At 44.9% G+C, this 23,047-nt stretch overlaps 1 protein-coding gene across 1 annotated transcript in view; it reads right to left on the bottom strand.

The window, feature by feature from the left end:
• The window catches only part of LOC140208579 (NACHT, LRR and PYD domains-containing protein 3-like), a 125,996-nt gene that overhangs the window by 91,023 nt on the left and 11,926 nt on the right, over nucleotides 1-23,047 (bottom strand). Inside the window, exons 2-3 of the mRNA XM_072277337.1 lie at nucleotides 17,184-17,406; nucleotides 11,014-11,107 (exon numbers count right to left, since the gene is read on the bottom strand). Coding sequence (XP_072133438.1) covers nucleotides 11,014-11,070 — 57 coding nt within the window. The 5' untranslated portion in view covers nucleotides 11,071-11,107; nucleotides 17,184-17,406. The remainder of the gene's footprint in view (nucleotides 1-11,013; nucleotides 11,108-17,183; nucleotides 17,407-23,047) is intronic.

Below are 23,047 nucleotides of genomic sequence, written 5' to 3'. Positions count from 1 at the left end.
ACCTTCACCCTACCCACTGCACCTGAGCCCCTCACCATTTAATCACACTCAGTGTTTCTGTTTCTCCGACAGAAGTGGTAATCTCACATTTCCCACATCGGGCTCCAGCTGGCCTGTTGTTCCCACTCTCTTCTTTTGCCTCCGTCACCCCGAAACCTCTCGACAACAGACACAGAACATAGCACAGTACAGCACAGGAACAGGCTCTTCTGCCCACAATGGTGTTCTGAACCAATTAAATTAGTAATCAAATGTCCAACTAAACTAATCATTTCTGCCTGCACCATGTTCACAATCCTTCCATTTCCCTCACATTCACGTGACAATCTAAACACCTCTTACCAATCCCCAATATATCTGCCTCCACCACCACAGCAGGCAGCACATTCCAGTCGCACCACTCTGTTGGGGGGAAAACTTACCTCTCACATCCTCTTTGACACCACCTCACCTTAAATGCAAGCTGTCTGACATTAGATATTTCAACCATGAGAGAAAGTTATTGTCTATCTACACTACCTATGCTTCTCATAATCTTATAAACCTCTACCTAGTCTCAGGCCAGCCTGCACCACACTAGAGAAACAATCCAAGTTTTACACTGGAATGATCGAAGTGTCCTGGGAAATGGACTTGTGTGGAACATTCAATTTAAATTCATTCTCCTACAGCACAGAGTTTGTCCTACCTCTCATTACAGCTCATGCCTTACAACCAACGTCCACCCACCCGACCGGAAACTTCTGCTTCATTGCAGAAGGAAGAAAATCCAGCCCCATTTGCAGAAGCACGAAGCCAAAGACAAAGTCCAGACACTGCCAGTTCCATAATCCTGGAGCCCGATCCCAGGATTTTAGTCCAATCACCAACACTCTCAGGACTCTTCCCAGTCGGTAATACGCTGCGGTGTCTTGTCTGTTCCCAGTTCTAAAACTAACACCTCCCTCGTCCCAAACAGAACTGGAACCTGATGATGCTTTAACTGGGCAGGGAACCCAGGCTATGGGTCACCAGCAGCTGGGAATATATTTTAACTTTTCTCCAGCAGGTAAATTGAGTACATTTGTTCACCATGTTATTGCTGAGCGGGATCTGGAGCAGAGCAATTCGCCACCACAACTCCCGTAGTGTAACAAGAACAAAATCTTTTAATATAAAATTGAAAATAAATCACTGGAAGCTCACTACAGGTTTTTCTTCTTTTTGATGTACAAATATTGACTGACTGCAAGATGTTAGCGACATTCTAATCAGATTTGTATAAATGCAATCCCTACATTCATTAGTTATCTTCTTCATTCCAACAAAGGATTCACATTCCAGGCAGTGAATGCTCAAGGCATCCGGGCATCCACACCGGCTCCAGAGGCCACTGAGGGGCGGTGACCAGAGAGCAATAGAAATGTTCCAAACTCCTTGCAGCTCTGGTGGGCTGTTACCCTGGTGATGGAGGAAGTGGTTCAGGAGAACTAAGTGAAATAAGAAATAACAGACTCAACCTGACATGCTTTGAGCTTCATTATGACAAAGATGAACAGAGAACACTCGGCCATTTTGTAATGGGGAAGCTAAAATTCCAATGTCTGTTTTAACCCTGTATCGGGGTGCATCCAGTAAATCTGTTGGTAGTTCCATCCCTACAGAACTTCCAGCAGTGCAGAAGCTGTTCCGAAATCAAAACACGCTGTTGGATGCCGCTTGTCTGTTCCAAATGTCACTATAGGATATTTACAAAGTCCATCACACAATGCATTGTGGTGATAACCATTAAGTGTCCTTCTCTGTTCAACTGAGTGTTTAAAAATTCCATCATATTCTTGTGTCTGCAAATAACTTATAACTACAATCAACCACAGGCATTGATGTAGGTTTTATTCAGATCCTGCTACTGGACAGATTGATGGCAGGGAAGCTCCCCAGATACAATTGAATGGGTTGAGATTGTGACCTCAGATACAATATTCCCTTCCTGTTAAAAACTTCTTGAACCCATCCACTCCATCCAGACCTCATGATTTCATTGAGGTTCCTGTTCCCAGAGTCACCATCCCACCATTGAGAACAGACCCAGAGACACCAATTCCCCTCATACTTAAAACCTTTCATTCCAGAATCACTCTTGTGAACTTTGCAAACGAAAACTGGAATAAGCACATTTCCATGAATAACAGAAAATTTGCTGGCTGGATAATTTATTCAGAAAACCTGTGTTTTCCGTACTGCCCCAATAGCTGTCTCAAGCTATCTCCTGATGATCTGATATATCTGTGCGTGGAGCCGAAAGAGATGGGAAGATCTTTAATGATAACTCTGTGCCTGAATTTACTTGGGAGTTAGATATAGAAACGAGGAACGTTAGTTAAGTCATAGATTGTATAGGGATTACACATCAGGAGCTTGCTATCTTGATATGAATTAGGATGTATAAATCCCCTGGGCCTGAGAAGGTGTACCTCGGACCTTATGGCAGGCTAGTGCAGAGACTACAGGAGCCCTGGCAGACACGGAATGTTTCAAAGGTATGGTTAATATCAGAGAAATATCTACAATATACTTCCGGAAATCATTTGTCTTTGCAACCATGTTGCTGGTATTTAAGGAACTGAGTTACTGGGGTAGGTTTGAACTGTTATAAACTGATTCCCTGATGCACAGAATGACGGCAGATGTTAGCAGGGGTTCCCAATCCTTTTTATGCCATGGACCCCTACCATTAACCATGGCATCCGTGGACCCCAGGTTGGGAATACCTGCTAGAGGTATACAAAACTACGATGGTAGAAATAGTGTGAATGCGTGCAGGCCTTTGGCCTTCAGGTTGGGTAAGGTCATGGGTTTAGGACAAAAAGTGAAATATTTAAAGGGAATTTGAGGACCAACTCCTTCACTCAGAAGGTGGTGCAAATGTGGATGCAGGTTCAATTGCAGTATTGAAGAGAAGTTTGTGTGGGTACATGGATGAGGGAGGTATAGATGTCTATGGTCTGGGTGCACATGGATGGGTCCAGGCAGAGAATGGCACAGATTAGATGGGCCGAAAGCCCTGTTTCTGTGCGGTAAGAGAATGAATTACATTGTGCGTCCTACACAAGTCCATTTCCCAGGAGACTTCAATCATTCCAACGAAATCTTCTAAAAAACTGCAAATACAAGAAATACTCTACAGATAAAGAATATCTGTGGAGAGGAACAAAGTTAATGCTTCAGCTCCAACACCCCGTGTCAGAATAGCTACAAACAATTTCTGATTTGATTTCAGGTCTCCAGCATCTTGAGTGTTGCTTTAATTTCCAGCTGCTCACAGACAGATGACAGTGAATGGGAATTTCCAAACACGGTGACAATACTGAACCCGAGGTAGATAACCAACAATGCAAACACTGAACAGATCATTCCAGATAGTCACTACCTCTGTGTATTGAGATGACCTCGCAGGTCTATTCGATCTCTCTGATCTTTGGTACGTGTGCCCATTCAGCCGTTCTAACCATCAACAAGATGGCGGCTGCTCTCCCGTCTCAGACACATGTTTCTGCCCCATCCTCATTTCCTCCATCCCTTCAATCTCCACACATCTGCCGACCTCTGCTATACGTGAGGACGATCACTGAGTCTTCACCACCCTCTGTGGTGGGGATTTACAGACATTCACCACCCTTGGAGTGGGGACATTTCCCCTCATCTCAGTCCCGGACAGTCCACCCCCTTTTTCAGAGACTGGGATCCCTGGTTCAACCGGTAATGATGTTGTGCATTTTAATGTGTTCACCTCTCAGTCCTCGATTCTCCAAATGGAAGGGTAATCGCATTTGTTCTTTCTTCATATGATGACTCACCACTCCAGGGATCAGTCTGGTGAATCTTCATTGCACTCTCCAATGTCTTTGTTAATCCTCTATGGAATTAATTTCCAACGACTGCAGCCCCATGTTTCCCCCTACCTACTCTTATCCCACCCCTGACACTACCTCCACCTTCCCACCTCGCCTCTCACGTGCATCCACTTCTCACTCCCCAGTTCTTGCCCCATCCCCACCCCTCACCTCTCTTCTCAATTTCCCATCTACTCTCAGTCTTAAATACCCCCGACCTGGCTCCACAGCTGCCTCTGCTAATTTCACAAATTCACTACACTCTGACTTTGTCTGTATCTCTGTTATAAATAGACGCCCCTCTATCCTGAGGCTGATTCACCATTTTAATTGTGTGGAATTTGACCGCCTGGATTGCTGATTGGGATCTTCCGTCGGGAGAATTAAGTGAAATGCATGCATCTTTCAGTAGCCCGGATAGCTGGATAATAATGAATAAATGGCCGACAGGTCGGGGAAGTTAACAGGACACACTGCCCAACATCAGGCCACCCATGTCAACACTGGTGTCAGTACTCAGTGATGGAAATGTGGTCTTTCCCCCGGAGGACCCTGTACCTCTCCCGATCCCACAGACGATCCGCTTCAATAACGAACAGGAAATAACCACCGCCCTCCGGGGGCTGTGTGCATGCGCAGAGTGATTATTGCGCAATCAGAGCGGAGGGTCTCCCCAGGGAACAAATTCCAGTGACTCACTCCGTGGGGGAAAATCAAACTTACCCCTCACATCTCCTTTAACCTACCCACTCTCACTTTAAATGCATGGCCTCTTATCTCATATATTTCAACCCCGGGAAAAAAGATATTGTCTATCTACTCTATAGATGTCTCTCATAAACTTATAAACGTCTATCAAGTCTCACCCCAGCCTGCGTGTGTCCAGAGAAAACAACACAAGTTTGTCCAGCCTCTCGTTATAGCTCATGCGATCTAATCCAGGCAATATCCTGGTAAACCTCTTCTGCACCCTCTTCAAAGCCCCAACATCCTTCCTAGAATGGGGGCAACCAGAACTGTATGAATTACTCCAGATGTGGTCTAACTAGTTTTATAAAGCTGCAACACAACTTCCCGACTTTTGAACTCAGTGCTTCAACTAATAAGGACAACCACGCCATTTGCCTTCTTAACCACCCGATCTAACTGTGCAGTCTCTTTCAGGGAGCGATGAACTTAGAGTCTAAACTCCCTCTGATCATCAACACTGTTCAGGGTTTTGCATTTAACAGTGTACTGTCTCTACATTCGAACTACAGGTCTGCCAAGATGATCTTCACCAATCAAATCTCACTGAGATTTCTCAGGTCCTGTTGAATTTATTGCCAAGTGCATAAGTACGGGAAGGTACAGGTACAGAGAAACACTGACTTGCAGCAGCATCACAGGCAGGTGCATTCAGATAACACACAGAACAGAAATTATACAATTCTCTGTCAGTAACAATATAGAAATATGTTTTACGTCATCCTGCTAACAGGACCAGAACAACAGGGACTGGACGGCGGCTCATCTCAGACGGTTCCGTGTGAAGGTCTCACATCTCGGACCGACCCCGGCAGATTCTGTCAAGGAAGCGAGGCGAGGCCGCCAGTTCGGGAAAGTTCATCCCCTCCCCCTTCAGGTTTCACCGATCACCTTGTGTTTCTCTCTCCCTTTCCCACTCCCACCTTTCATTCTCCAGTCCTGCCGAAGAGTTTCCACCTGTAACGTCCCAATTCACTCTCACTATGGAATGAGCAAAGTCACTTTAACCCTTTCTCCAGCAGGGAAACCGATAATACCTATACCCTGATATAGGAGACACCACTTACATCTGATCCCGTAACCGGATGGTGTTCAGTGCGGTGCCGGGTAACCACAGTCTGACTTGCTGGATGAGCGATAATGGACCTGGATCAGAGTGCTTAAGCTGCACAGACAGTTCAGTCTGAGATGAGGCATAAATTGACATTTTCGGACTCCAATGGGTGCTAAATAACTCGCACATCACCTGACAACAGATGACGGGCGCGCAAGGTTTCCCAAATGGTCTCATCGTGAGCCCGGGAGCGCGAGAGTAATGAGCTCCGCGAGAGCGCGCGTGTCGGGCAGTGGGCGGGGCGGTGAGCTGAGCTGGTGCGCGAGAGCCCCAGGGAGTCTGCACCGGGATTGACAGGGAACGGGGAGCGTGTCTCTCGGTCCGATACCGTGCTGTCCAGCACCCCGAGTTAGTCATAAATCCGACCCCCTAACGCAGCTGGGGCACATAAATAACCCACAAAGCTGGACTAAAGATGCCGCCTGGCCTGCTGCGTACACCAGCAACTTTGATATGTTTGCGTAAGTAATTAATGTTTGTTTTCAGTTCAAATACATAAATAAAGTCCTATCTCCCTCCAATGCAATCATTATACCAGCTTACATTAATTAAATTGTCAGAGTTTTTTCTGGTCAGCGGACCAACATGCATAACCGGACCACACGGGCCCCTCAAAACTGCTGATGCAGATACTGACATCATTGCTGAACTGATCCAAAATTTCATCATGCATTCCCCATGTCCATCCCTGTAATACTTCAAACCCGCTGTTTATCAATAATCTCGGCCTTCGACAGAATCAAAGACTTAGCGTCCACTGGCGATAAACGAGAAGAGTTCAAATAGCTCACAATCGACACAGGAACAATAGATGTGTTCGTCTGCAATAAGAAACTCTGAAAAAGGAACGTGTGTCCGCTGTACAGCTCTCACACCCTTGCTTTGAAACAGGAGGCCATTGTTTTAGAGCTGATCTTAATCTTTACCTAACCTGTGGAAAATGTAAATCATGCAAGCAGGAAACAGTTGGAACACAAAAGGCACCACAGCCAGAAGCGATTTAAAAAAAACAAAAATCTCCTTGATCGCTGATCCAATGCACAGACAACTCGGCGTTTGGACATAAAGTTCGGAAATAAATATCAGAAGCTGAATTATTTCACCTTAATTCCCGAAGAATACTCTGATAGTGTGGATACGGTGTATCGTTTCTTACAAATAACCCCGGCCACCGATCTCTCGTAACCATGGTAACAGACACAACACTGGAGGAACTCAGCAGGTCAGGCAGCTCTATGGATGGGTGTAAACAGTCGACGTTACGGACCGAGTCCCTTCATCAGGACTGGAATGGAAAGGGGAAGCGGGCAGATGATTGACTGATTTGGAAGGTGCGGTTTGTTGTTCTGTGAGACTCAGTGCTCAGGGTCTGTGAGCAAGCAGCAGCCTGTCCCGGCACATTCCTGAGAACAGGGAGCGGCCGTTAGACCCTGGCCGTTAGGCCATTTCTGTGGGTAGGTTATTAAACTGCACACAATACTCCAAATTAGGCCTCATAACCCTCTTAAATCATGCAATCTCCTGTACTGAATACTTTAATTTATGAAGGCCAATGTGCCAAAGATTTCTTCACTACCTTATTTAGTTGTGCCGCCACTTTCAATGGATTGTGGACCTGTATTCCCGGACGCCTTTATTCTACCGCACTCCTCAGTGCCCTACTGCTCACTGTGTAGTCCTATCCTGGTTGATCCTACCGAAGTGCAACAGCTGACAGGTCTGCATCCAATTCCATCTGACATTTCCCTCCTGATACAGATCCCGCTGCAAACCCTGATAGTCTTCAATCGCTGTCAAATACACCCTAAACCTTGGTGTCACCCACAAATTTGCTGATCCGGTTAATCTAATTATCATCGAGGTCATTGATATAGATGACAAACAACGGATGTCAGCACCGATCCCTGCGGAATTCCACCAGTCACAGGTCTCCAGTCAGAGCGGCAACCATCTGCTACCACTATTTGCCTTCCTCCTCCATGCCAACGTCTACTCCCATTTACTACCTCACCCTGAACACCAAGAGAATAAAATTTATTAATCAACACCCTATGCAGGACCTTGTCAAATGCCCATTTAGAAAATATCCAGTGCCTTTCCTTCATCAACTTTCCTGGTAACATTCCTCGTGCCTTCTTCAAAAAACTCAGTAAGATTGTCTAGAACACATGAAGTCATGTTGGATATCCTTAATCAGTCCTGTTTATTTAAATACTCCTATATCCCGTCCTTCCAATGTCTTCCCACAACTGATGTCAGGCACACTGGCCTATAATTTCCTGGTTAATTTTGGAGCCTTTTTTAAACAGCAGATCAAAATTAGCTATCCTCCAATCTTCTGGTACTTCCCCTGTCTTTGAGCATAACATAAACATATCAGCTACGTCCCTGTAATTTCTGCATTCGCATCCATTGGGGTCCGATGGCTGAACTTCTTAGTCGCTGGGGATATATACACTCGAATTTGCCCAATATGCCAAACACTTACTCATCCATACTCTGTATAACATCCATGGCCTCACTTCTCCTTTGCCTCACTTCTATAGATTCTCTTCCTGAGTGAACACAGAAGCAAAAATCCACTTAAGAACTCCTCTATCTTTTTTTGCTCCATGCGTACATTACCATTCTAATAATCCAGATGATCAATTGTGCACCCTGCAATCTTTTGCTTTTAAAATATCGGTATAATCCCTCACCTTGTCTGCTAGGACAACCTTATGCCACCCGATAGCCATTCTTTCCTCAATGTTATCCTGTATTTCCTCGACTCCAAAAGTACCTCACATTTTTTCTACCTGCCTACACCTGTTATGCACCTATTTTTTTTCTATACCAGGGCCTTAATCTCTCTTGATAAACTGGTATATTTACCTTTTATTCGGACAGGCACATAAATACATTGAAGTCTACAAATTGTATCTTTCAAGGTTTCCCATTTACCAAGTATTCATTTGTCAGAATATAGCCAATTCACACTAGTCAGATTCTTTCTCATAACATCAAAATTGTTCTTTCTCCAATTTAGCATCTCAACCCCTGGAGCAGAGCTATCGTTGTCCACACTTCCTTTGAATCTGATGACATTATGATCACCGATGCAAAGAATTTCCCTACACAGACTTCTGTTACATGTGTCCTGTCCCAGTCCCTAATGGGAGATCAAGAATCACACTTGAGTCTTTGGGACTTCAATGTACTGATTAACAAAACTTTTCTGAAGACATTTGTCAAATACATGAGTACATCTACTTAATTTACAGTATGAGAGTTCCAGTCCGTATGTGGAAGGTTAAAATCAAATTATAACCAATTATGTTTCTTGCAATTTTCTGTAATGTCTACTAATTTGTTCCTCTAAATCCCTCAGACTCTTGGGTGGTCTATAAGACAGACCCATTAACATGTTTAAACAATTTTAATTTCTCCGATCTACCCATAAGACCTCACTGGATGAGTTGCCCCATCTGTCCTTACTGCACACTGCCGTGACATTTTCCCTGAGTAGTGAAGCCACCCCTACCCCTTTAATCCCTCATGCTCTGTCATGTCTAAAACAACATAACCCCAGAAAATCGAGCTGCCAGTTCTCTGCAAGCCAGTCTCAATAATGGCAACAATATCATAATTCCATGTGTTGATCCATGACCCAAGCTCATCTGTCTTTGCTTCAATACTTGTTGCATTGAAATATAAGCAGCTCAGAACACAAGTCACAACATGGTTAACCTTCCATTCCTGACTCTGTCTGAGGTCTCAACAACATCTATTTGAGAAACTTGGATAGGTACATGGATGGGAGGGGATGGAGGGCAGGTCAATGGATCTGGACAGATTAACAGTTCGACAGGGAGATCAGGAACTGTGCACTGTAAAGCTCCCGGTGTGGGAAAGGGAGAATAGGAATCATTCGCAGTAAAGCAGCCGGTGTGGGATATGGAAACCAGGAATGGTGCACGATAATATCCAAAGACCGAGAATTGTGTGGAAAACCCCCGTGTGGGATTGGAGACTGGGAAACGTACATAATAAACACCCCAGCTGTGGAATACCAAGACTGGGAACCACAATCTCAGGGTGGATTTGTTCAGTGACTTGTGATCAGCCATGACGAACATCCCTGACATTGTGGATGGATAAATATTTAATCCAATAATTCTGGCCTCCCTCACTCGTCTTTGCCTCCTCACCACCACTTCACCCTGCTCTCTTCTCCCTGCCTCTCCCTCACCCTTCCCAACTCGCCCCTTCTACTCACCACCCATCAACCTCGCCGTCCTTTCTCATCATCCCCCCTAGTGCTCACCCTCCTACCCCTCCGCACCCCACACCTTCAGCCCCAATCCCATCTCCCTCGCTGCTCTGTCGTTGACGTCATTCTCACTCGCCTGTCTTTCCTCGCCGCCCAACTCGGTCACAAATCCTCCTCAATGTACAGCCCACTGCCCCTCCCTACTCACTGATGATCTCACTCATCCCTCTCTCCTTGTCAACCTAGTCACACACCTCCTTACTTGCTGCCCCCCTCACTCACCCATTCCTCTTCGATGCCTCCTGCACACCCCTCCTTCGACATCCCACTCACTCACCCCCTCATCGACAACATTTATTCTACCTTCCCCTCCTACTCTCCCTAACCCTATCTCCTACTATGTCACTCCCTCACTCTCCCCACCATTTACTCCTTCCACACTCTCGCTCCTCTCTCTCTCTGCCTCTTTCCTTCATCCTCTCTCCTATTCCAATCCCCTCTCTCTACGCTTCCCATTACCCTCTCACCATCCATCCATCCCTCTCACTGCCCTTTCTTTCCCTCGCTGTACTTCTCCCCCTCTCTATCCCCTCGCGCTAGACCTCTAACCCTGCTTTCCCTCTCCCCACCTCACTCCCCCCTTTGTCCCTCTCCCCTTCTTTCCCTCCCCACATCTCACTCTCTTACTCCACCTCTCTCTTGCCCTCTCCCTTCATTCCCCATCTCTCTACTTCCCCCACACAATTTCAGCTTCCCCCTCTCCACCTTCCACACACTCACCCTGCCCTTCCCCTTACCCTCACGGTCTCCCCCTTGCACTCACCCTTACATCAACAGCAGTTAAACGTTTAGTGGGATCTGTGACTGGGAACACTGCAGCTTCCCTACCCGAGGGTAATGTTAGTTAATTTACAGAATGCCGCAGTTGGGAATGGCACAGACTGGTTTATTTGAAGGAATCTTGGAATTAAAAAAAAGCAACTGCGGATGATGAGAGCTGAGGTAAAAATAAAATTTTGTAAACTCACAGCAAACAGGGCAGTAACTGTAACTTGTAACGTTACGGGTTCGAGACCATAGGTCATGTTCTTTATATCACGTTAAGGGTTCTGTCACTCTACCCTGCAGCAGAAATGGATAAATACAATATTAACAAACAACACACATCAAAGTTGCTGGTGAACGCAGCAGGCCAAGCAGCATCTGTAGGAAGAGGTGCAGTCGACGTTTCAGGCCGAGACCCTTCGTCAGGACCATACAATACAATATTAAAGTGACTTTGTTCACATCAGACTGAGAATGATTTGTCGAACCGGTTCCATTTGATTTCAGCAGTTGTGAGGAACGTGTGTGTGGCAGTTTGCAATGTGTCAAAACGCTGTTGGACTATTCTTGGGGAATTACTGTGTGAACCATTCAACATTTGATATTTATCAAATGTTCCTGTTAAACGAAAGGACGGGGATGAAAAGACTCAAAAACATTAGAGATAGCCGGGAGGTGATAAACTTGATCAAGAAGGAAAAGGAAATGTATGTAAAGCTTCAGAGTTAGGATCAAACAGAACACATGAGCAGTATAAATACACCAGAAAATAACTAAAAAAGGGAATTACAAAAGCCAAGAGGGGTCATTAAAAATTCTTGGCAAGTTGGATTAAAGTGAATCATAAGCCATTCTATACATTCATCAAGAGCAGGGGAATAACTAGGAAGAGAACCGTAATGCGTTCTCTTCAGTAATCATCTCGAATCACATCAGGCTGGCACCATCCCCAGCATTCACAAAACTGCATGTTATATTATATCAAAGAACACCTCACAAATAACTTCTTTGGAAAAGATCTCTAGTTCAGTTGATGACCTGAAGCATCATTGTGCCTATTTTAAAACACAGAAAGCAAAGCAACTTTGTCTATCAAAATGGAGGATGTAAAACAGTTCCACAAAATGGCAGTCTCCATTTCCAAGCACGAGGCAGGAGCAAAGACAACTGATCTGTCTGCTTCCATTGTCCTTGACCCATGAGACTTCGACATTTTCTTCCAGACTTTAAATCCACCATCATTAACAAATTGACAGTAATGAGTTAAATTGTTCCAAATTATCACCATTCTGCATTGATATAAAATTACAGTGCCGCAGCGTGTCCAAATATATCTGTAGATCAACTGCTGAGATATTTATCAAATTAACATTATACAGACAGGCTGCAACAGGGACAGGAGTAAACGGTCCAGATGCACCGACCTCATAACACAGCCAAAACGCTAGATCGATAGATAGATAGATATACTTTATTAATCCCGGGGAAATTTGGTAATTTGGGTAACACAGCCAAACGGGTTCTCGCCCCACATAACCTCGCCCCTGAGATAATGAATTTGATTACTGGTGTCCCATTCTGTGCCCCATCCTGGGACACTGATGGCATTACTGGTGTCTGAAACCGAGCCCCACTTGGGTCTTCAAATAGCATTACAGTGCGCCATTCTGCACCCCATCATGGGACGCTGATGGCATTTATAGAGACCCTTACTGAGACTAATCCTGGGGCATCGTGGGAAAATGTTTGTGTTTCCATCGATTTTGGGAGAGAGAGGATGTGGTGGATGCAGTCGTCACAGAGAGTTACAAGGGATTTCAGCCACCCAGAACAACAGGAGTTGTATTCTATGAACGTCTCGGAGATGGGGTTGTTTTCGCTGCAGTTGGAAGTTTCCACATCCCTTAAGAGGCTAACAATTATACCAGTGCCCAGGAAAAGCAGTGTGAGTTGCATTAAAGGCTATCGTCCACAGCAATCACAACTACTGTGATGAAATGCTTTGAGAGGTTTGGATGACGAGAGTTAGCTCTGCCTATCGCAATTTTCCTGTATCCGTAATAGGTCACAATGCGAACTCATCGGCTCATCACGAGGCTTGTTTCTCGACTAGAGCTCAGCGTGTAATGCAATTATTCCTATAGTTCTGATCAAAAATCTCAAACCCCTGGGACTTTCTGCCTCCCTCTGCAACTGGATCCTGGATTTCCTCACTGGAAAAGCACAATCTGTGCAGATTGGAAATAACGCCTGCACATCGCTGACAATCAACACTGGTGCACCTCAAGGATATGTGCTTCGCCCACTGCTCCACTCTCTCTGCAGCCATGGCTGTGCGGCTCGCCTCAGCTCAAATGCCAGTGACAGATTTGCTAACGACACCGCTATTGTTGACAGATTTTCAGATGGCGAGAAGGCAAACAAGAGTGAGATATATCACCTAGATGAGTGGTGTTCCAGCAACAACCTTGTACTCAACATCGGTAAGACCAACACTCTAACTGTGGACTTCTGAACGGGTAAGATGAGGGCACAGACACACCAATCGTCATTGATCGGTCAGCAGTGGAAAAAGTGAGCGACTTCATGTTCCTGTGTGTCAACATCTCTGAGGATCTATCCAGTGCCCAACGTATCGATGCAGTTACAAAGAAGGCACGTCAAGACTATATTTCATTAGGAGTTTTGACGAGATTTGGGATGTGACCAAAGACTCGCAGATTTCTACAGCTGTACTGTAAAAATTGTTCTAACTGGCTGCACACCGCTGGATATGGTGGGGTGGGGTAAGTGGAGAAGCTACTGCACAGGACCGAAATACTGTCAGGAATGTTGTCAATTCAGTCAGCTCCATCATGGGCAGTGGTCTCCATAGCATCCAGGACATCGTCATGGAGCGATGCCTCAAAACAGCAGCATCAGTCATTAGGGATCTGCTTCACCAAGGAGATGCCCTTTTCTCATTGGTATCACCAGGAAGGTGGTACAGGAGATTGAGGGCACACACTCAACGAGTCAGGAACCGTTTCCTTCCCTCTGCCATCTGATTTCTGAATTGACATGGAACCCATGAACCTACTTCACTGAATTCATTTTTGCATAACTTATTTGATTTAACTTTTAGTGACAGATACTTACTGTAATACAGTTTCTTTCTATTATCATATATATTGAATTGTACCGCTGTCACAAAGCCAATAATGTTGAAACATATGCCTATGATATGACACATCGTCCTGATGACTCTTCGGGGATTAATTCTGATTGGTCCATCGGGCTGAAGATCCACTTCCCATGTTCTTCTCCGTTCCCCAATAACAAACTGTGCAGATAGACAGACAAAGATCACATTCCCTATCCCTGGGACCCAATCACAGCCGCTGTGGGGCAGTAATGCCACTGCTCTGCTCGTTGGAGATGGGAAACCATCTTTTTCATTTCACTTTCCACACAGCCAGACTCTGGACATTGCCGATTTGGGGCTGTGTTCATAGGGATATCCCAGGCTTTTTGAAGCAGACTCACTCCACTGCCCTGAGAGGACACTTGCAGTGTGGACGGTGCTGCAGCAGCCCCGGGGACATCAGATCCTGGACTCAGACACTGGGCATTGGGCAACAGCACAACTGTATAATTTCATATTTCATAACTTTCATGGTTAGTTTCTCCCCGGAGCAGCGAAAGTATAACGTGCAAGAATGTTGTTGGTCAGTTATCAGACTGGGACAACGAGACAATTACTGCTCTAGGAAAAAGAGCAGTTACTTTACTGAATTAAAAATATATAGTTTAGTACAATTTAGCAAGACATTTGGCAGAGTCCCACATGGCAGATTAGTCAAGAAGGTCCAGGGGTTTGGCATTCAGGATGAGGTGGCAAACTGACTTCGACATTGGTTTCACGGGAGAAGCCAGTAAGTGGTGGAAGATGGTTTGACTCTCTGACTGGAGACCAATGACTCGTGGAGTGCAGCGGGGTTCAGTGCTGAGTTCATTATTGCTCATCATCTCTGTCAACGATCTGGATGATTTAATTACTGCAATAGTTATAGAACATAGAATAGTACAGCACAGTACAGACTCTTCAGCCCACAATGTTTGCCAACCCTCAAACCCTGCCTCCCAGATAAGCCCCTACCTTAAATTCCTCCATATACCTGTCTAGTGGTCTCTTAAACTTCACTAGTGTATCTGCCTCCACCACTGACTCAGGCAGTGCATTCCACGCACCAACCACTCTCTGAGTGAAATATCTTCCTCTAATATCCCCCTTGAACTTCCCACCCATTACCTTAAAGCCATGCCCTCTTGTATTAAGCAGTGGTGCCCTGGGGAAGAGGCACTGGCTATCCACTCTATCTATTCCTCTTATTATCTTGTACACCTCTATCATGCCTCCTGTCATCCTCCTTCTCTACAAAGAGTAAAGTCCTAGCTCCCCTAATCTCTGATCATAATCCATACTCTCTAAACCAGGCAGCATCCTGGTAAATCTCCTCTGTACCTTTTCCAATGCTTCCACATCCTTCCTATAGTGAGGCCACCAGAACTGGATACAGTACTCCAAGTGTGGCCTAACCAGAGTTTTATAGAGCTGCATCATTACATCACGACTCTTAAACTCTATCCCTCGACTTATGAAAGCTAACACCCCATAAGCTTTCTTAACTACCCTATCCACCTGTGAAGCAACTTTCAGGGATCTGTGGACATGTACCCCGAGATCCCTCTGCTCCTCCACACTACCAAGTATCCTGCCATTTACTTTGTACTCTGCCTTGGAGTTTGTCCTTCCAAAGTGTACCACCTCTCATTTCTTCGGGTTGAACTCCATCTGCCACTTCTCAGCCCATTTATGCATCCTATCAATATCTCTCTGCAATCTTCGACAGTCCTCTACACTATCTACAACACCACCAACCTTTGTGTCATCTGCAAACTTACCAACCCACCCTTCTACCCCCACATCCAGGTCGTTAATAAAAATCAGGAAAAGAAGAGGTCCCAGAACAGATCCTTGTGGGACACCACTAGTCACAATCCCTCAATCTGAATGTACTCCCTCCACCATGACCCTCTGCCTTCTGCAGGCAAGCCAATTCTGAATCCACCTGGCCAAACTTCCCTGGATCCCATGCCTTCTGACTTTCTGAATAAGCCTACCGTGTGGAACCTTGTCAAATGCCTTACTAAAATCCATATAGATCACATCCACTGCACTACCCTCATCTATATGCTTGGTTACCTCCTCAAAGAACTATCAGGCTTGTTAGACATAATCTGCCCTTCACAAAGCCATGCTGACTGTCCCTGATCAGACCATGATTCTCTAAATGCCCATAGGTCCTATCTCTAAGAATTTTTTCCGACAGCTTTCCCACCACAGACGTAAGGCTCACTGGTCTATTATTACCTGGACTATGCCTACTACCTTTTTTGAACAAGGGGACAACATTCACCTCCCTCCAATCCTCTGGTACCATTCCCGTGGACAACAAGGATATAAAGATCCTAGCCAGAGGCTCAGCAATCTCTTCCCTTGTTTTTTGTTCAGCAACAGGTTATTTGCCTTGGTCCGTACTCATTAAATTAGTTTACAGTAACTCTGTAGTCAGAGCTTTTCTTGTGAACATACCAGGCAGAAATTGGCCACTCAGCCCATCGAACCTCCTGCCCCACGCAGTGAAATCATGGCTTTCATTCCACAATGCCCGCCTGCAGCTTTCTCTAACTGATCACAACTCCACCCACCCCCACCCCCCACTGTCTGCTGTGTCGAGACCTTGAACAGAATCAATGTCTTTGCTTCTAAAGGAAGTTGAGGACATCAGCTCGAAATACCCACAATAAACACAGTCACAATGAGAAAAACAACATGCATTCATCTGAAATGACAAGTTTTGGAAAGAGAAGCTGTGTTGGCTAAACGGCTTTTCGCACACTTGCTTTGAAATCGTAACCCCTGATTCAAGAAGTTTTTAACATTGACATAAATTGTGGAAAATCTCAACCGTGCAGACAGGAAAATGCAAGAACACAAATACCACAACCAACAGAAGAGACAAAATAGAGCGATTAACTTCTTGCAATACACACAAAATGCTGGAGGAACTCAGCAGGCCAGGCAGCATCTAGGAAAGGAGTCCTGGCCAAAGGGTTTCAGCCTGAAATGTCCACTGTTCACTCTTCTCCATAGACACTGCCTGGCCTGCTGAGTTTCTCCAGCATTTTGTGTGTGTTTCTCCGATTTCCAGCATCTGCAGCATTTCCTCTTGTTTGCGAATATCTTCTTGGTCACTGATCCAAAACATAGGTAACATGTTGACTGGAAATAAAGATCGGAAATAAATATCAGAAGCTGAATTATTCTCACCTTAATTCACCAAGAATGCTCAGTCTCAGTGTGGGTATGTTTTCATGTCATTTTCTTCTAACTTCATCCCAGACCATCAGGCCAGGGTCATTCAGTAGCTATGGGGGAGGGGCCGGTGTTGCTGTTCTGTGAGACTCACAACGCGATTTTCTGTGTACAAGCTGCTGCCTGTTTGCAAGGCAGATTCCAACTCGCACACATTCCTCAGAGCAGGGAGCAGCTTCTGTGCGGAAAACAAACAAATCGGTTTGATATTTCGCACTCACATTCAACTGTGAACAAAGCTAATTTAATACAGTATTTAAATACTTCTGTTACATGGGGAAAAACAATAAAAACACAATGGTATAGAAAAGAAAGTTCAGCAGTGTCTGCAGTCTGAATGTCTACTTGATAAAATTGCTATCAGTTTTTGAGAGTTTCCGTTATTTTACCTGAAACACCCATCTTCTGTACATATATCTGAATATATATATACACAAGTTAATTAAATAAGTCAATCTGGGGGAGGGGGGGGAGAGAGGGGCGGGGGAGAGGGAGAAGTTGGATAGAGGGGGGATACCGAGTGTGAGAGCATTTGAACTGAGAGGGGACTGTGGGAGAGGAATTTGACCTGTATTCACTCTATCCCATTGTTTGGTTTCTGATGCACCGATCGTACCAATGTCAGGTATACAGTTCCCTAAAATAGAGTAACATTTAGACAGTTCGATAGAGAATGCACTTGGCTTCATAGGAAAAGGCACTGAGTATCGGAGTTGAGAGGTTACGTCACAGTTACACAAGAGGTTGGTGTTGCCGCACTGTGCTTGGTTTTGGTCGCCCTGCAGTAGGAACAATGATATTGAGCTGGAAGGAAGGCAGAGAGAGATTTAAACATACTTTTTTCTCAACAACTTCAATTCCCAAGCCCTGACCATCACATTTTCACCCTGGATGTCCAGTACCTATACACGTCTATTCCCCTGTCAAGAAGATATTTGCTTCTTTCTCCACGAAAGTACCAACCAGCCTCCTCCGTCTGGCAGAACTGGTCCTCACCCTTAACAAGTTCTCCTCTGGCTGCTCTCATTATTTCCAGAATTGAGGGTTAGCCATTGGCACCTGCATGGCCCTCAGCTCTCCATGCTTTTTGTTGGCTACGTAGAACAGTCCATGTTCCAACCCCTTTCAGATAATGTTTCTTTCATTACATTGTCACAAAAACAAAGGAGCTGATTGTGGACGACAGGAGGAATGGAGACAGGCTAACCCCTATTGACATCAGTGGATCTGGGGTTGAGAGGGTGAACTGCTTTAAGTTCCTCGGTATAAACATCACCGAGGATCTGACGTGATCTGTATACACCGGCTGTGTGGTGAGAAAGGCACAACAGCACCTCTTTCACCTCAGATGGTTGAAGAAGTTTGGTATGGGCCCCCAAATCCTAGGAACTTTCTACAGGGACACAATTGAGAGCATCCTGACTGGCTGCATCACTGCCTGGTCTGGGAACTGTACTTCCCTTAATCGCAGGAACCTGCAGAGAGTGGTGCGGACAGCCCAGCGCATCTGTAGATGTGAACTTCCTACTATAAAGGACATTTAAAAAGGCAGGTGTGTAAAAAGGGCCCGAAGGATCATTGGGGACCCGAATCACCCCAGCCACAAACTATTCCAGCTGCTACCATCCGGGAAACGGTACCGCAGCAAAAGGACCAACAGGCTCCAGGACAGCTTCTTCCACCAGGCCATCAGGCTGCTTAATTCATGCGGACACAACTGTATTTCTATGTTATATTATTGTACATATTTATTATAAATTACTATAAATTGCTCATTGCACATTTAGACAGAGACGCGATGTAAACATTTTTACTCCTCATGTATATGAAGGATGTAAGTAATAAAGTCATTTCAATTCAATTGACGACTGAATTGGTGCTGCTTTATATATCCATGATCAGGTCATCAATTTCCTCAATGTTGCTTCCAACTTCATCCCATCTTTAGATTCACATTGTCCGTTTCTGAAACCTCTCTCTCATTGCTCGATCTCTGGAAGAAAACTCTTTTATAAATTTACCACGGCTATCTTGACAATAACTCTTTCTGCCCTGCCTCCTGTAAAAATGCTATTCCATTTTTTTTCGTTCCTTCCTCTCTGCTGGATCTGTTCCCAGGGTGAGGCTTTTCACTGATTACAGAGGAAGAGTCGTTTTCTGCCTGAGCCAGATCAGGATGGATTAATCCACAGGGCCTGACAAGGTGTTCCCTCAGATCCTGATGGAGGCAAATGCAGAAATTTACAGGGTCCTAGCAGAGATATTGGCATCATCCTAAGCGACAGGTGAGTAACCGGTGCAATGGAGAATAGTCTATGTTGTTTGGCAGTTCAATCAAGTCTCTAAAAATAACCAAGGAAATTATAGGCCGGTGAGCCTGACATCAGCAGTGGGAAAGTAATTGGATGGTATTCTGAGAGACTGGATTTATACATACTTCAACAGACATGGCCTGATTAATGAGAACCAGCATGTCCAATCAATCCTATACAGTTTTTCAAAAAGGATGTCAGGAAAGTTGAAGGCAGCAAGGCAGTGGATGTTGTTTACATGGAATTGCAAAGCATCAGCCAAGGGGACACCTTGTCAGGCCCTGGAGATTTATCTATCTTAACCTGCCTTGTGACTGCAATCACCCCCTCCTCTGTACACTAAATAGCATCTCTGGCTTCAGTTCTGCTTTGCCTCACTTTTTTAGATTTTGTGTCCCCCCTCCTATGATCTCCCATATTCCATTTGTGGCCACACATAGATTACTATCCTGATCTCCAGGAGGACCAATTTCATTCCTTACAATCCTTGTGCCCTTATCATATCTGTAGATCTCCTAGGATTCTCCTTCATTTTGCCTGCTAGGACAACCTCATTCCTTACTGTAGCTCTCATGTTCTTTCTTTATGCTCTCTTGCATTCCTTACACTCCAAAAGTACCTGATTTATTCCACCCTCCCCATATCTGAGATGCACCTTCTTTTTTAGTTTCTTAACCAGTGCCGCAATAACTCTTGAGAACCAAAGTTCTCTAAGCCTGTTATAATTACCTTTAATTCTGACAAAAAAAACACACACAAGCTTTGTACTCTCAATATTTCACTTACCATGTGCACCCTTGCTAGAAAACAATCTGTCCAAATACACACTTGCCAGATCGTTTGTGACACCATTAAAATTGCCCTATCTCTAGTTCAGAATCTGCACCCATGAATCCATAATTACTTTGAAATTAATTGTATTATGATCACTCAATGCAAAGCACTGCCCTACAGAAACTTACTACATCGCCCCTGTCTTATCCCCTATCGGCATCTGTTAGTCTTGCGAGACCTTGGATCTGCGCCTGGAAGGTCTTCACTCTCCAGGGCGCAGGCCTGGGCAAGGTTGTATGGAAGACCAGCAGTTGCCCATGCTGCAAGTCTCCCCTCTCCACGACACCAAGGTTGTCCAAGGGAAGGGCATTAGGACCAATACAGCTTGGCACCAGTGCTGTCGCAGAGCAATGTGTGATTAAGTGCCTTGCTCAAGGACGCAACACGTTGCTGCGGCTGGGGCTCGAACTTGCGATCTTCAGGTCGCTAGTCCAATGCCTTAACCACTTGGCCTACTGATTAAGGAAACCTTCCTGAACACATCTGACAAACTCTATCATATCCAGACATTTTACAGTTTTGGAGTCCCAATCTATATGTGAAAAGTTTAAATCACCTACCATAGCAAATTATGTTTCTTGTAGCAGTCTGTGATAAGTTCTACAAGTTTGTCCTCTAAATCTCAGGGACTATCGGATGCTTTGTACTATGGCCTGAATGAAGTGGAATACCATTTTTATTCTTCATTTCCTCCATGAAAGCCTCACTGGACGAGTTCTCCTGTGTCCTGACTGAGCACAGTGGTGACATTTTCCCTGAGTAGTAACACGACCCCTCCCCTTTAATCCTTTCCGCTCTGTCCTGTCTACAACTACCGAACCCCTTAATATTGAGCAAGCAATCCTGCCCCTCCTGCAACTAAGTCTAACTAAGAGCTATAACATGATTATTCCATGTGTTGATCCATGCCCTGAGCTCATCTGCCTTGCCTTCCATACTTCTTGCATTAAAATACAAGCACCTTAGAATGTTAGTCACAGCCTTTTGATTGCTGACTTTGTCTGAGGTCTTAAGAATGTCAGTTTGAGGAACTTGGATAAGTACACGGATGGGTGAGGTACAGAGGTATGGTCAATGGGACTTGATAGATTGACAGTTTGACACAGAGACGGGAACAGTGCCCAGTACAACCCCTGGCGTGGGATAGCCTGACTGGGAATCATGTGTGGCAAAACATCCGGTGTCGGAGAAGGACACAGCAAATGGTGCACAATGGGATACAGAGAATGGGAATTGTGCTTGGTAAAAACCCTGCTGTGAGATTGCAGACTGGGAACCGTGTGCAGTACAATGCCCAGTGTGGGACACAGAGACCGGGAACCGTATTAATACCATAATTTTTTTTCAGTGACTTGTGATCAGCCACGACTAACATCCTTGCCACTGTGGATGAATAATTCTGACCAGACACACTGCCTCGCTACTCATTCATGGCTCCCCACCGCCACTCTCCATAACCCTGCTCGCTTCATCCCTCTCTCTCCCTCTCCCTTTCCAACTCACCCCACTCCCCTTGCCACCCATCACCCTCACCCCTCCTTTCTCATAAGTGAGTGGGAAGTTTGGTGAATGGGAAGCTTTTAAATTCCAACAAAAGGGAACCAAAGCAGCTGCAGGAAAGGAGAAGATGAAACATGAAGGCAGACTAGCCAATAACATGAAGCAGGATACCAGAAGATTTTTCAGTTATATAAAGAGTAAAAGGGAGGTGAGAGTTGATATTGGACACTGGAAAATGATGGAAAATCATTTTCCTGTGGGCATACTCAGCAAATCTATAGAATAGTAACTAACAGGATCAATGAAAGATCAACCAGAGTGCAGAAGATACCAAATTGTGCAAATGGAAATATAAAATAAATAGCAATAAATAATGACAACATGAGATAATGAGATAAAGAGTCCTTAAAGTGCAATGGAGTAATGGAGGAGAAGGAAATGGCAGATGAACATAACAGGTACTTTGCATCAGTCTTCACTGTGGAAGACACTAGCAGTGTGCCACAGGTCTGTGAGTGTCAGGGAGCAGGAATGAGTGTCATTGCTATTACAAAGAAAAGAAGTACAATACAAACTCAAAGGTCTAAAGGTGGATAAGTCAACTGGGCCACATCCCAGAGTCCTGAGAGAGGTTGCTGAAGAAATAACGGATGCATTGGTCATGATCTTTCAGGAATCATTTGATTCTGGCAGGACCCGGAGAAGTGGAAGATTGCAAATGTCACTCTGCTCATTAAGGAGCGAGGACGGTAAAAGAAAGGACATTATAGACCAGTTAGCCTAATGCTAGTGGTTGGGAAAGTGTTGGAGCCTATTATTAAGAATTAGGTTTCAGGATACTTCGAGACTAGTGATAAAATATGTCAAAATCATCATGGTTTCTGGAAAGGAAAATCTTGCCTGATAAATCTGCTAGAGTTCTTCAAGGAAGTAACAAGCAGGGTGGACAACGGGGAGACAGTGAATGTAACTTACCTGCATTTTCAGAAGGCGTTTGATAAGGTGCCACACATGAGGCTAATTAACAAGCTAAAATCCTGTGGCATTACTGGAATGAGACTGGTATGATCAGCTGAATAGCTGACAGGCAGAAGGCAATGAGTGGGAATAAAAGGGGCCTTTTCTGGTTGGCTGCCGGTGACTAGTGATGTTCGTCAGAGTTCTGTATTTGGA

Source organism: Mobula birostris, chromosome 13, assembly GCF_030028105.1.
Source record: "Mobula birostris isolate sMobBir1 chromosome 13, sMobBir1.hap1, whole genome shotgun sequence".
NCBI classification, from domain to species: Eukaryota; Metazoa; Chordata; class Chondrichthyes; order Myliobatiformes; family Myliobatidae; genus Mobula; species Mobula birostris.
This window is presented reverse-complemented; position numbering and strand designations above follow the sequence as displayed.